Below are 14,290 nucleotides of genomic sequence, written 5' to 3'. Positions count from 1 at the left end.
GAAAAGATTCTCCTTCACGGGACCTGACGGTTAACTTTGACTGCAGGAACCTCGGCGTGACGTCGACAGCCGACTCTCCCTGACAACACGACCCTGTAGATACTCGCTGTACAGCATGAGGACACGTCCTTCTCAGGTACTGATTCAGGCTCTTGTCTCCCTCCTGGACTCCTGTAACTCTCTCCTGCAGGTCTCCTGCTACCACCATTCAGCCTCTGCAGCTCATCCACAATGCAGCAGCTCCACTGGTCTTTAACCTTCCTAAGTTCTCTAAGCTCTCTGAGGACATCAGGACCACAGAGAGCTTCACATCTTCAGACTCTACCTCCACTAACACACTAACTAACTGCAGCACTTACATTTTTCAAATAATTTGTCCATTACATCTTTAAAAATAGTTTTTCTAAGACCTAGAAAAATTGACCTAATTTTTACTTTTCTTTTTTTCCAATACATTTTTTTAAAGATAATTTGACCTTTTTATTAAACATTTCAACATTTATATTCTTCAAAATAACTCAAACATTTTTGAAAATATTGAATATTTTAATAGAAAAGAAATATTCAAAGAAATTAAAAGGGAAATGAAAGGGAGCAACTTGCCACGTATCTAATTTAGTTTGGAGTGAACTTTCCGGTGGGATAAGTGGCTGTTACGAAAAAAAGAGAAAAAAACGCAATTGAAAAAACACATTTTTAAACATTCTGAATCATTTTTTTTAATATTCTTTTGAATATTTTATGTCACTTTATGAACCTAGTATCCCACTGGTCCCCTCAAGACATAACTTTCTTTAAGGATTCTTGCAGATTTTTTTTTAAATGTATATTTCTTTTCGACATTTTATCCTGCTGGTAAGTTCTTTCAAAACACAACTTTCTCGAATTTTTGCCAAAAAGGTTTTGGTCTGAAACATTTTTCAAAAATATTCTCGACCTACGGTTTGGAATTTTTTTCAACAATATTTTTTCATGATATTTTCACATTCAAATTCTCTCAAGATGCCCTCAAACCCTTTAAGGCTCAAGAAGAGCCAAAGGGCCACAGGGCCACTCTGCTGCTACACGCAGCCTGTTGCTGTTTAATCACATCTTTACTCTGCAGACAATCAGGTTAAATCCTCCCAAAACATCCAGACTATTAATAAAGCAGATTTATGAGACTAAATCATTAAATACATGTGTAATAGAAGCACGAATGGGAAAAGGTTCAGGAATGGAGGATATTTAGTGACCGTAATGATCACAGGACATTAAACAGGATTAGAGCGGATTTTAAATTATTAATTATTATTATTTATCGTTTCTCGTCCAAAACACGTCAGACTAATAAATAGAATTTGGTCAGTTTTCATTGGGGTGTAATATTCATGTCACGTGACCAACGACCTGCAGCAGCTCTCATTTGAACCAACAACCAATAGAAGTGAGTCTGTGTTCTGGTCCTGGGGGGTCACACCGTGGAGGCCTTCATCAGAGCCTGGTCCCCAAACAGCTCCTTGAAGTGGCCCACATGCTCCTCGCAGTGCTCTCCTGGAGGGGGGAGGAGGGGGGGGGGGTGTCAGGTGACCGCTCACTGGGTGGTCCCGAGGACTCCAGATGTGCTTCCTCTCACCGGGGTTGAATGCTGGACTCCCTCTGAGCCGCTGGTTCCTCTGCTGGAAGGACCTGAACACGGTGTAGAACAGCATCTGGTCTCCGGTCTGCTGCGCCGCGTCCAGGAACTTCCTGGAAGACGCGTTGTCATGGCCACCTGGGAACCACGGGAACCGTGATCACGACAAGTTAAATGTCCGTTTCCATGACGAGTCTCTTATCGACGGGTAAGTTATCATGTGACTCTCAGATCAAACATCACGTTATTAAAACGCCCGTCGCGAACGAGGAAAACGGTCCTTTAATAATTGCTGGAATGAATTTAGCCACACGAATGAGAAAGACAGTCTGTCCTTAAAAGACAGACAAACCACTGTTGTCCCCTCAGGGCTCCCTATCAGCGAGTCTTTGGTGGACGCACCGACGCCGCGGAGGAAGCGCAGCGCCCCCAGGACCTGCTGCTTGGACAGAAGGACCTCCACGATCTCGTCGTTGGCCGTGGACAGACGCTGAAAGACACGGAGCGCAGAGTGAGACGGCGTGGAGACGCCAGCGGCGGCCTGCAGCTGCTCCAGGGTTCCATACCTTCAGCATGTCCAGAGACAGCTGGTGAGCCGGCGGGTACGTGCTCTCCAGAGACAGAAGCAGGCAGGCCTGAAGACACAGGGGACAGAAACACGTCCTCAGTTCACACTGGCGCCGCCTTAACGCGTCTCTGTGGCGGGACGGAGGCGGCAGCTCACCAGCGGCTTGGAGTCGCTGAGGACGTGGTACTGGAGGAACTGGTGCAGCATGTAGAACAAGCCGTGCTGCACCAGCGTCTTTATCACCAGCTCGTACAGGTAATGCTGAAAGAGCCACAGTCATGAGCGGGCGCCGCCTGCAGGGGGCGCCGCCTGCAAGGGGCGCCGCAGCGCACGGAAGCTTAGAGGCGCCGTTACCTGCACGCTGATCTGGACCTGGTTCAGAGAGCGGATGTACTCCATCAGCACGGCGATGACCATCTTGTGGGACACGTCCTGCAGGAAGACGCTCGTTCATTTCATCGACCAACTACACGCACACACACACACACACACACACACACACACACGCACACGTACCTTCCCCTCTGTGAACGGGGACAACACGTGCGTGTACATGTCCGACTGGTCGACCACCGCCTGCGTTCTGATTGGACGCTTGTGGGCGGCGCTGCCTCGACTGGGACCCGCCTCCATCGCCTGGGACACACGGACGAGGTGAGTATTACATGTACGAGCGCCCTGTGGGGGGAGGGGCCTGTGGGGGGAGGGGCCTGTGTGGCCTGGAGGGGCGTGGCTCACCGCGCTGTAGGTCTGCTCCGCCTCCAGGTACTCTTTGTACACCTGGTTGAGTTTGTCGAACACGACGGCCACGACGGGGAGACTCCCCCTCTCGCCGCCCGCCAGGACTGAGGAGACACGCGACACCGTTGGACTCGTTGTGGACAAACGTCACTTCGATCGGATCAACTTGTAACATTTGAACGTCTTTTAATAAACTGGATGCGTAGATCTAAATAAAGTGACAGAGGACACAGACAGGAGGACAGACAGAAGGACAGGAGGACAGACGGGAGGACAGACGTACTCTGGGAGCAGACAGACAGGATGACCATCTTGCAGTCTCTCCTCCGTAACAGGAAGTCCATCAGCTTCCCTTTGTCCTGCAGAAGGTTCACAGTCGGAGACAACTTGACCTGCAGGTACCACAAGTAGCCTGAGAGAGACACACACACACACACACACACACACACACACACGCACGCACACACACGCGTGAGAACAACAACATCTTTAAATGTTGATCTAAAGTCCTAAAACAAACATTATTTTGACATTTGCTGTGTGTGCGTGTGTGTGTGTGTGTGTGTGTGTGTGTGTGTCCACCTTCACTGGCGCTGATGATGATGTCGGGCTGAAAGACGCTCCATGAAGACGAGTCTGTACCGACGGTTAAAGATCAGAGTAAAAGTACACAGTAGAAATACTACATGTGTGAGTACTAATCGGAGGTAGAAGGATACAAAGCTGACACGGAACTGGAGGCTGAGAGGGAACCACAGCGGGACCTGCACACACACACACACACACACTGAGGACCAGTACACACTGTGCGTGTGAGGGAGTGTGTACTGGTCCTCAGTGTGTACCTGCTAGAGGGATCCGGTAGGGGTGGATGGACCGAGCCGGTAGAACCGGTTGGTGTGTGTTCACAGCACAGTCGGGTTCCTTCAGCTTGATGTCAAAGATCAGAGACGTCTGAGACACGAGACACACACACACAGATTGTAGCCTCAGAGAGAAACCAGTTAATAGTATATATATATACACTCAGTAAATAGAGAGTGATGACCTGTGAACTCTGATGATGAACAACAACCAGATTATCAACGATGTTCAGAGCGAACTTCCCCGTCGTGTTCAGCTTCAACACGTGAGTCTTCTTGCCGGCTCCCTCCCTGGGGGGGGGTTCATTACAGCCATGAGCATTTAGTGTGTCGTCACAATGACAAACACAGACGCGTGTGTGTGTGTGTGTGTGTGTGTGTACTTTGGTAGGTGATACAGCACCACTTCTGCCCCGGCGCTGCTGGCGGTTCTTGAGTGGTGCTTCAGATACATGACGAACAGCTGACCATAACTACGGACAGGAACGTCCGTTAGATGATCCATAGCAGTAAAAACACTACGTGCAGAAACTCCACCGGCGACTCACATGGTTGCCATGGAGACGTCTCGCTCCGACAGGCTGAGTTTGGCTGGTTTGGGGACGACGGGCAGCTCGATCTCAAACTTTGACATCTTGGACATCGTCCCACTCTGAAGAACAAAAGACCAACATGACTCCGTCCTTTACGCACACACACACACACACACACACACACACGCACACGCACACACGCACACACGCACACACACACACCTTGAAGAGCAGCGGCTGCAGCACGTTGCCCTGCACCGTGGTGGACAGCAGCAGGACGGAGGTCTCGGGACAGTACTGGTACCAGTTCACGTTGATGCTCTGACTCTTCAGCTGCTTCAGGCTGCGCTTGTCCGGAAACACCTACGAGTGGGAGGAGCCAGAGAACAGGTGAGAACACGATCAGAGACTTTATTCGTTAGCGCTTTGTTTTCATCTCGTATCGCAGAACGCTTTTGACTTGTTTTCATTATAAACACAATGTTGTGTTTTTATTGGATATGCACTAGTTTGCTTTCAGAACTTTAAGCAAAAACTGGAAAAAAGAAGAATTCCCCTCGACGTGTTTTGATCAAACGAACTCGTCTTGGCTCTTAATAATCGCTGAGCAGCACGAAGAACACGTGGACACCTGGTAGAACTCGATGCTCTGGTCCGTGATGAAGACGATCTCATTCCAGCTCGTCCAACAGAACCCCAGAACACTCGCGTTCTTCGTCTGCAGGACGGACAAAACACATTTATTATTACACACATACAAGTCATCATTAAAATATACATGTTAATTATGTTGGTGTTTGTGTGCATACCTTGCATTCCTGAGTGAACTCTATGTGCGGATAGTCGGGTATAAAGTTGATGAAATCCTGCAGAAGAAAATAAAATCAAGTTTGAGTCCTCCAGAAACAAACACACACACACACACACACACACACACACACACACACACACACACACACACCACAGATTTCAGAGTCCGCTGCACCGCCAGGATCTTGTTTCCGATGGAGAACTTGATACACTTCACTTCTCCTTTATCGTCCATTCTGAGAAGCAATGATCATAAATACGATTACATGTCACATAAACGCATCACAGACAGTCAACAACTCGTCCCACACAGGTTGAGGTACCTGAAGGCAACGCTGCTCTTGTCCTCGGGCCCTTTGACCACCACACCTGTGGCTCCACCCGAACGCACCGCGAACACCTGCAGGAAGTGACAAACACGCGGCTGTGTAATTATTGTGTTTATTTGTATATACTGTGTGTCGCATTCATTTTACGTTGGGTTTGCAATCTGAATTTGAATCATTCACAAAATATTCATACAAAAGTAAAATCACATTTTACAATAATAATTTCCATTAATCTGAAATATAGAAAGTAGAATATTCCATGTTTAGAATACTTCAACAACATTGTACTGTAACAGGGTATTTTAAATCTGTGGTATTAGTTATTAGAAAGAGAGTAGCATCAGTACTTTTTGCAGTAGAGTATTCTTTCAATGTGTCATTAGTACTTTTAGTACAACAGTATCTACAGTGTGGTATTAGCACATGTACTTTAATAGATAGTGAGTGCTATTAGTACTTTTAATGTAGCAGAGTACTCTGACAGTAGTATTTTCAAAGTTTGACATTACTCCTTTACACTGTTTCTTTAGTACGTGTACCACGACAGAGTACTTTCAGTACTTTGTTGATGCATACATTAAGCTAACGTTAGCTGGTACTTCTATTACTGAATGCACGTGGAATCAACCAGCACACTGCGCGCGCACTTCCACCAACATAAACAAGTACGTATGTGAACGACGTGAAAATCACGTCACTAAAAGTCCATCAAAACGCCAACAACCCGACGTTAGCATAGCTGCTCCAGCTAGCTAGCTTAGCTCACCTGCTTGTTAGCCTCATCGAAGAAGACGTTGTTGACGCTGGAGGCGTGTTCAAACTGCACCGGGTCCTCGCAGAGCTCCAGGTAGAAGTGCTCCTCACTCATCCTCACGACTACGCTCCCACTGCTGCTGGCTCGGCTCGGCTCGGCTCGGAGTTCGCGGTGGGGCGACGGTTCACTTCAGCCAGCACTTCCGTCTTCCGGTTAACGTCTTCACAATAAAAGCGGGGAGTGCACGCTTAATTTAAATCAAAATAATATGGCTTATCGCCATGAAAGGCTTCACATACATGGACTTTGACTTGGGTTGAGTGCCGGATAATAGTCGTTTGGTACTCTTATTCTGAAGAGGTCAGACCGGATGTTTGCTGTTGGGAGTCATGTGATCTGAAAATCATGTGATCCAGAGAGAACCTTAAATAATGTATTTAAGTAACGTGTATATAAATAGAACACACCTTCTAGTTAACACATATTAAATTATATTTTTGATCAAAACCAATAAACAAAAATACCAAAAAAGTTGTCATGCTCACCATTTAATGTTCATTACAAAAATCCAACATAGCATCACTCGAGAAATCTAAATATTTCTATGCAGATCAAAAAACAACAGATTTGATGAATTAAAGTCCAACAAACTAAAAGCTTAAAATAGAAACTTCATCACACAAAAATCCATATGGTTTTTATCTTTTTCATTTAGCACCTAAAACGCCTTTGTTTCTTCTGCGCTTCAATTTCAACAGTTAATAAACACTCAACTAATAAACAGCCGTGACCTTTGACCCCTCCCCCCACCATGTTTGACCCCTAAAACCAGAGGGTGAAAAACAGAACATAACGTTTCATTATTTTTCTTAGGTTTGCCTTTTACTTTTTAGAAAATTTAAAACAAAATGTTTCAATCCAGGTTAAATCAATTAGAACACTTAACTAAAGTGGGAGAAAAATGTAGTATCATTATACATTAATATTATAAAATAATCATTGGCCACAGACTGAGATTAATTTACTAATATTGACTTTCATACAGATTTAGACATTTGGGCTTCTTTGCTGAAGCTGAAGCGTGAACCTGCAATCGGAGGTCGCGTGCGTCCCGCCGGACGCAGCGCTCTGCTGTCCGCTCACTGGACGCAGGTCTCAGCTTCATGGAAACCTCTCGGTGCCTTTCAGGACGCTCTGACTTCAAACACCCACTGACCCACTGAAGCTCCGCCCTCTTACGGCCGGGGGGTGGAGCTCGTTCCGGCCCCTTTAAAGGAAGCGCTTGGTGCCATGGAGGTGGGGGGGGCTCCTCCAGTGGTCTCCTCTTTTACAGCTTGTTTTCAACACGGCGGGATCGTGAAGAGAGAGCGGGGGGGTCGGGGGGGTTAGTCGTCGCAGTCGGGTTGAAGCGGAGGGCTGCCGTCGTCAGAGGACACGGGGAAGGTTTTCTTCCCTCGTCGCTGAACGTGGTCCTCGTTCCTCTTCTCCAACGCCACGATCTGTGGAACCACGAGACACCCAGAGGCTCCAAAACATGTGTACAACTAATATACTGGAGTCTGTGCAGGACATCCGACCGTGTGCACGTCACCTCGGATATGAACTCCGCCTCCTCTTCACCGACCGGGACGTTCAGGCCGCTCACGCTGTTGAAAAGCTCGTAAACACTCATCGCCTCGCTGACGCCTCTCTTCTGGAAGAACTGTCACACACACACACACACACACACACGTTAAATGTGAGAATAACTAAACATTTCATCATAACTTTATTTCCCTTTAAACAGAAAACACCCTCCATCTCATTTATAAAATGAAAAAAAAACAAGCATTGAGTATAAAAGTAAACTTCAGCGACCTCTGACCCCAGAACTGTAAACTAAAGTCGCGCCTCCGTTACCGTGGCAACGTTCCTGCAGTCTCTGAAGAGGAACTCCAGGGCGTGAGGGTGGGTCGGTTCCACGGACTGACCGACGTCGATCAGCCACACCTGTCAGACCCATGGATGAGGGAAGGTGTACAAGTACACGCAAAGTACACGGAATGGAAGCAGAAGACGAGGACTTACCTTTCCTTGGTGCCACAGCATGTTGTACTCACTGAGGTCGGCGTGCACCAGGTTACACTCCTGATACAACTGCTGCATCACCTGCACGCAGAGACAGACTCAAGGTTTAAAGATACTGTTTTATTGTCTAGTTTATTTTACTCCACCGTGGTCGGAGATACTCGCTCTACAACATCAGGAGAACACGTCCTCTTCTCACTCAGAAGGTACTGATTCAGGCTCTTGTCGTCTCCCTCCTGGACTACTGTAACTCCCTCCTGCAGGTCTCCTGCTACCACCATCCCACCTCTGCAGCTCATCCAGAATGCAGCAGCTCCACTGGTCTTTGACCTTCCTCCTAAGTCCACTGGACTTATAATGGTTCTTATCTACAGCAAGTTGTACATCGGCTTATTTGAGGAAATCACACTTTCTTGTTTCTTGTTCTTCTGAGTTTGTGTCCTTATGGTTAAATGTAAGTCGCTTTGGATAAAAGCGTCAGATAAATGACATGTGATGTAATGTTTATTATTACAGCTGCTTTCATTTGAAAATCTGAATATAATTGAATATTAAATCACTAAGAGCTTCTGAATGAAACATACAGGTGAAGAACTTGGTAGTTTCTGTGGTACTCCTTGGTGAGCACACAGAGTAGTACACAGAGTAGTACGCAGCGTAGTACTAGCTGGGCGGTGTACTTACGTGGAGGACCTGGTAGAAGGCGTTCTTCATGTCCTCAGAGCTCAGCACCACGTCCTTGAGTTTGGGGGCGGGGACGTGGTCTTTGCCGATGAACGACATCACCAGGATGTGCTTCTTCAGCAGCACCACCTCCGGACACGGGATCTCCGCCTTCTTCATCCTGGGCGCCACGTGAACATTTAAACATTACTCTTTTTCAAACCTTGAAACAAAAACAAAATGACCTCCAGCGGGATTTTTTTTTAATCATAAAAACGTAGTTATAAGTGAAGTTATTTTTAATCATGTCTGATCTTTCTGACGGTCTCTGAACGCGTCACAGATGACGAACGGTTCAGAAAAGACACAAAAGACGAAGTTTGAACCAGATTCTGAGCTCCTCATTGAAACTATGACATCGTCATTGATTCACAGTCATGTGACCATGAATCAGATAAGAGAACGTCTCTAAATCTGGTCTGAGGCCCAGGATGGGGGGGGGTGGGTCTACCTGGACAGGTTGTGCATCTCCTTCTCCGCCCACAGCCGGATGATCTTGCGCGGGTTCAGCTTGCTGAAGCGGTCGATGAAGCGGTAGTCGTCTTTGATGTAGCGGTCCCGGTTCTTGAACTCATTGAGGGTCGTCTTGTAGACCTTCAGGACCACTTCCTGTGGAACCGGCTGCTCCTCCAGGCTGGAAAAACCAGAGCATCGGAGGGTCTGTGTTGTGTGCTACTGGAGGTGATCTGGTGTCTCACTCCGAGACAAGGGGGGCTTCTTTAAAAAACAACCAGTGAACAGAAAGTGACCCTATATGGACCAACGTAGAGACCCGTATACGTGGACCTGTCAATCAGCAAGTATCCCCGCCCTAAACCTGCACTTTTGGGTCCGTTTGACTCTAAATGGTTCATAATCTACTAAATAAACATCATGTTGTGTTGAAGAAGACTTGAAACTAGAGACTGAGACCATAAACTCATGTTTACTGAGGGAATAAATCAAGAGAGACGTCTATGGGAGCAGAGGAGTCGCCCCCTGCTGGTCACTACACAGAATGCAGCTTGAACACATGAAGCGTGGCTGTGGGGTTAGCGAGAGGTCGGCGTGACCTCCACCTACCTTCCTCCGTTGGCGTGGAACACCACCGACTCTTTCCCGGTGCTGATGCAGCCGTTGATGTTCTCCAGGACGCCGGCGTTCACCATCTTGTACATCAGCAGGCGAGTGCGAGGATCCACCGCTTGCTCCTGAGGAGGGAGAGAGATTGAACTGAAAACATGAAGAGCAGCCTTTAACGGGCGTCTGGTGTCTGTACGTACGGCGGTGGAGTGCTCCTTCTTCTCGTGCAGTCGGGCGCTGCGTCTCTGCTCGCTGTGGCAGTGCTGCTTCAGGGCGTTGAACACCTGGTTGGACAACTTCAGGTCCATGCCCAACCCGTCGCCCACGTGGACCTCCGGGGCGAACTACGAGAGGATGGGAATGACGTCACGTGACATCGTACACAACATGAGTGACAGAACCACCGACAGAGGTTCACTTCAGGTACCTACGATGAGTTCAGGCTCTGCTCAGTAAGACTTTATAACTATCATGATGCGTTCACGGGTAGTCTGTAAAATGTAGTCTTGGTGATGAACTACAATACATCCAGGTGTTTTAACATAAATAAGTAGATAACAGAAATGAATCATGATTTGTTAAACTCCGTAACAGGAGCGCTAAGAACATTAGAGCTTAATCTGTTCATGAGGGTCATACTAATAGAGAAAGGAGTCTCACGTTGTCCATGCGCGCCGTGTTCTTGCGTCCGCAGGTCACGGCGTCGTGTTTGGTGGTGATGTTCTTTCCCTTCCCGGTGAAGCCTCTCCTCGGGGTCGTCTGGGGCTTCTCTGACGGGGTCGAACACACAAACAAGCTTCTAACATGGAACTGACACATTCGAACGGTCTTATGGGCCTGCTGTGGTTCTGTAGGGGGCGTGTCTCGTTTCCTGCCTGGTAGAGGGGGTGTGTCGTTAAGGGGCGTGTCTTGTTACATTACATCACATGTCATGTAGCTGACGCTTTTATCCAAAGCGACTTACAATAAGTGCATTTCAACCATAAGGACACAAACTCAGAAGTTTACAACTTGTTATAGATAAGAGCCATTAAAGGTATAAAGTGCTACAGTTTGTGTGTTAGTGGAGGCAGAGTGACGATGTGAAGGCTCTCTGTGGTCCTGGGTTGTGTATCGTTAGAGGGCGTGTCTCGTTACCTGCCCTGTAGGGGGCGTGTCTCGTTACCTGCCCTGTAAGGGGCGTGTCTCGTTACCTGCCCTGTAAGGGGCGTGTCTCGTTACCTGCCCTGTAAGGGGCGTGTCTCGTTACCTGCCCTGTAAGGGGCGTGTCTCGTTACCTGCCCTGTAGGGGTCGTCTCTTGTGTCCTGCCAGTCTACCTCGTCCTCTGAGCTGTCGCTGTCCTCGTACGGATGGACCATGCGGTAGTTCTCAAAGGAGATGGACACTGGACACAAACATGTGAATGAGCTGCAGGCAGCGATCGTACCTGTCTCCTGCAGGTGAGGACGGGCTTCTACCTTTACTGTCTCCGTTGAACTTCTTCTCCTCCCGACGGAGCTGCTCATCAAACTCGTGGTCGAACTGCATCTGAAGCATCTTGGCCAGCATCAAGTCGCTGGTCGTTTCGGGGGCTTCGTCTGACAGCAGGAGGTCTGCTACGGGACTGAGGGACAGACAGGGGGACAAACAGGAAGACGGAGAGATTGTTTACTAGTAATACGTGTAGTAGTGCTTGTATAACAACGAACATAGATGGGTAAGACACGTACTTGTTGAGTGAGGCGAAGGCCTCATTCTCCTCGTCCAGCTGTTTCGCCAGCTGTTCGCTCATCACGTCGGTCAGAGAGCAGGCCGGAGGCTGCTTGACCACAAAGCCCCAGGGGGTCTGTGCAGACAAAACACCACCTCATCAACGCATTAATCAATCGATAATAATAATATTAATCAATTAAAAACGGTAAAGAGAGTGAGGAGACACAGGAATGGATAATAAAACAACCTGATAACGCGATGTATCACAAACACCGGGAAAGGTCACGGGTCAAAGTAAAGAACCGGCAGTGAGTCAGAACTATAATAAAACGAGGACAGGTTTGGACATGTCCGCGCGTAGCCACGCCCCCTCGGGCCTCCTCTGGCTCCTCGGGTCGAGACAGCAACATATAGAAGATTCTTTCTTTTGTATAGAAATGAAAACGTGTCCAGTGACGTAATGACAAAAAGATGCTAACTGTTAGCTGCTGACGTCAGCTATAGAAAAGGCCATGTTGGAGAACGGTAGCTGACGCTAACAGTGGATGTTAGAGCTAGCAGGCTGGGTGGCTAACTGGTTTAGCTTCGTGGGTTTTAACACGTTACGTTACGCAACACGCAGGAGACAAGACAACACAACAGCCACTCGTACCTTCGGTAGTTCCGCTGTGACCACTGCTTGATCCATGGTTACCGCTGTGTCGATTAATCGATGCTTTTCCTCGCAGAGTGAATGGTTGGCTAGCCGGTGAGCTAACGTTAGCACGCTCCGAGAGGCAAATTGTAACAATAAAGACCCGAAAAAGAGATGAACAGCAGAGTGTGACGATGTGACACCTGAACGCAACTGTTGGTTAAACCTGAGAGCGGAGGAAGATATAATTCACGAGTGTATTTGTGTAGATTCTAACGGTTCTAAAGGAGATACGAGGCGTTCAGTGAGGTGTTTCCCAGCTGAGTGAACCTTTGCTCAGTTACGACGTCATCGTCGAGGAGGATATTGTGCCCCTTCAGAATAAAAGCACTTACGTTGTTTGTTTAATCATGTGGAGTCCCACTGATGTCATTTCCGCTTGAGTGGAAAAGAAACATTAATTTACGTACAGTTGTGAATTGAGATGAATGGACTAATGAAAAGTATTGTAATGCAATAGTCCGTCTCAACCTGAAGCATTGTGCTGACCAGCTGTCTCCGGTGTTCACTGACATCTTCAACACTTCCCTGGAGACCTGCCACGTACCAGCCTGCTTCAAGGCCTCCACCATCATCCCTGTCCCCAAGAAGACCAGGATCACAGGACTCAATGACTACAGGCCCGTCGCCCTGACCTCTGTAGTCATGAAGTCTTTTGAACAGCTAGTCCTGACCCACCTGAAGTCCCTCACTGACCCCCTCCTGGTGTCGTGGTGCAGTCAGAACAACCTGGAGCTCAACGCTCTAAAGACAGTGGAGATGGTTGTGGATTTCAGGAGGAACAGAGCCCCACCCTCCCCCATCACCCTGTGTGACTCCCCCGTCACTATTGTGGACTCCTTCCGTTTCCTGGGCTCCATCATCACCCAGGACCTCAAGTGGGAGCTGAACATCAGCTCCATCACCAAGAAGCTCAGCAGAGGTTGTTCTTCCTGAGGCAGCTGAAGAAATTCAACCTGCCAAAGACGATGATGGTCCACTTCTACACGGCCATCATGGAGTCCATCCTCTGCTCCTCCATCACAGTCTGGTACGCTGCAGCCACAGCCAAGGACAAGGGCAGGCTGCAGCGTGTCCTCCGCTCTGCAGAGAGGGTGATCGGCTGCAATCTGCCGTCCCTGCAGGACTTGTTCGCTTCCAGGTCTCTGAAGCAGCTAAAAAGATGGTAGCCGACCCCTCCCACCCCGGACAAAACCTGTTTGTGCCCCTTCCATCTGGCAGGAGGCTGAGGTCCATCAGGACTACGACCTCCCGCCACACCAACAGTTTCTTCCCGTCGGCAGTCGGGCTCATCAACAGAGCCGGTCCCCCACTGACTGACTATAACACTCCACCGGTCACTCCCCTTCACACTGCACACGTCACTTTACTGTCATTTTCTGTTCGCTGGTAAACTTCCTTTTTTAATTTTTTTATATTTTTAACTTGAACTTTTATTCATTTATTTTAAACTAACCCATAGCATTATATTTTATTTTATCCCGCGTGCACTTTGTCATACTGTCCGCTGCACCAACCGCCAAGTCAAATTCCTCGTATGTGACATATTATGATAATAAATGTTTCCTGATTGCTGATTTAAAAAAAGTACAGTATGATGTAGATTGGTTGTAATGGTGTCGATTCAGAAAAACAGACTATTATCAACATATATATTAATTTATCGAGCTTCATCTTCATCTGTAATAGGACAGAATAGTTGAGGCATTTAGATCATTTACTTAAATAAAAGTACAAAAACAACACGGTGAGAATATTTATTAGAAGTAAGCTGTTAGCGAAAAAAAACTAAATCAATGTAAACATGCACCATACTTGATATTACACATGCGATTTAG

The 14,290-nt window shown here is 47.6% G+C and overlaps 2 protein-coding genes across 3 annotated transcripts; both read right to left on the bottom strand.

Moving 5' to 3' along the window:
- Positions 1-455: 455 nt before the first annotated feature.
- rmc1 (regulator of MON1-CCZ1) lies at positions 456-6,583 on the bottom strand. 2 transcript variants are annotated; one of them, XM_078096406.1, is made up of 22 exons: positions 6,513-6,583; positions 6,226-6,433; positions 5,454-5,530; positions 5,282-5,366; positions 5,130-5,186; positions 4,952-5,038; positions 4,543-4,683; positions 4,336-4,439; positions 4,171-4,260; positions 3,973-4,078; positions 3,770-3,878; positions 3,644-3,688; positions 3,507-3,560; positions 3,208-3,336; positions 2,922-3,028; positions 2,700-2,819; positions 2,538-2,615; positions 2,340-2,444; positions 2,182-2,250; positions 1,968-2,105; positions 1,616-1,753; positions 456-1,533 (listed from the first exon to the last, which is right to left on the bottom strand). In XM_078096406.1, exons 2-22 carry the CDS (start codon positions 6,325-6,327, stop codon positions 1,474-1,476), a joined length of 2,001 nt encoding a protein of 666 aa, XP_077952532.1. In that variant the 5' UTR covers positions 6,328-6,433; positions 6,513-6,583; the 3' UTR covers positions 456-1,473. The 2 variants fall into 2 exon arrangements, with proteins under 2 accessions (XP_077952532.1, XP_077952533.1); XM_078096407.1 differs by having other exon boundaries at positions 2,018-2,105.
- Positions 6,584-6,745: 162 nt separating this feature from the next.
- riok3 (RIO kinase 3 (yeast)) lies at positions 6,746-12,751 on the bottom strand. Its single transcript, XM_040169363.2, has 13 exons — positions 12,411-12,751; positions 11,776-11,891; positions 11,524-11,669; positions 11,343-11,450; positions 10,726-10,835; positions 10,266-10,409; positions 10,066-10,193; positions 9,455-9,637; positions 8,965-9,124; positions 8,281-8,361; positions 8,113-8,202; positions 7,805-7,915; positions 6,746-7,712 (listed from the first exon to the last, which is right to left on the bottom strand). Exons 1-13 carry the CDS (start codon positions 12,444-12,446, stop codon positions 7,599-7,601), a joined length of 1,527 nt encoding a protein of 508 aa, XP_040025297.1. The 5' UTR covers positions 12,447-12,751; the 3' UTR covers positions 6,746-7,598.
- Between the last annotated feature and the right edge of the window lie 1,539 nt (positions 12,752-14,290).

This window comes from Gasterosteus aculeatus, chromosome 21, assembly GCF_964276395.1.
Source record: "Gasterosteus aculeatus chromosome 21, fGasAcu3.hap1.1, whole genome shotgun sequence".
Taxonomy (NCBI): domain Eukaryota; kingdom Metazoa; phylum Chordata; class Actinopteri; order Perciformes; family Gasterosteidae; genus Gasterosteus; species Gasterosteus aculeatus.
The sequence above is the reverse complement of the archived record's forward strand: the minus strand, read 5'-3'. Positions and strand labels throughout refer to the sequence as shown.

Excerpts from the sequence above, each read along its gene's own strand:
- rmc1 (XM_078096406.1), bottom strand. The coding sequence starts at position 6,327 with ATGAGTGAGGAGCACTTCTACCTGGAGCTCTGCGAGGACCCGGTGCAG. Across the intron at positions 5,367-5,453 it reads AAGAGCAGCGTTGCCTTCAG|AATGGACGATAAAGGAGAAG; the intron begins GTACCTCAACCT and ends ATTGCTTCTCAG. Across the intron at positions 2,616-2,699 it reads CCCCGTTCACAGAGGGGAAG|GACGTGTCCCACAAGATGGT; the intron begins GTACGTGTGCGT and ends GTCTTCCTGCAG.
- riok3 (XM_040169363.2), bottom strand. The coding sequence starts at position 12,446 with ATGGATCAAGCAGTGGTCACAGCGGAACTACCGAAG. Across the intron at positions 11,670-11,775 it reads GCCTTCGCCTCACTCAACAA|TCCCGTAGCAGACCTCCTGC; the intron begins GTACGTGTCTTA and ends TCTGTCCCTCAG. Across the intron at positions 10,194-10,265 it reads AGAAGGAGCACTCCACCGCC|GAGCAAGCGGTGGATCCTCG; the intron begins GTACGTACAGAC and ends CTCCCTCCTCAG.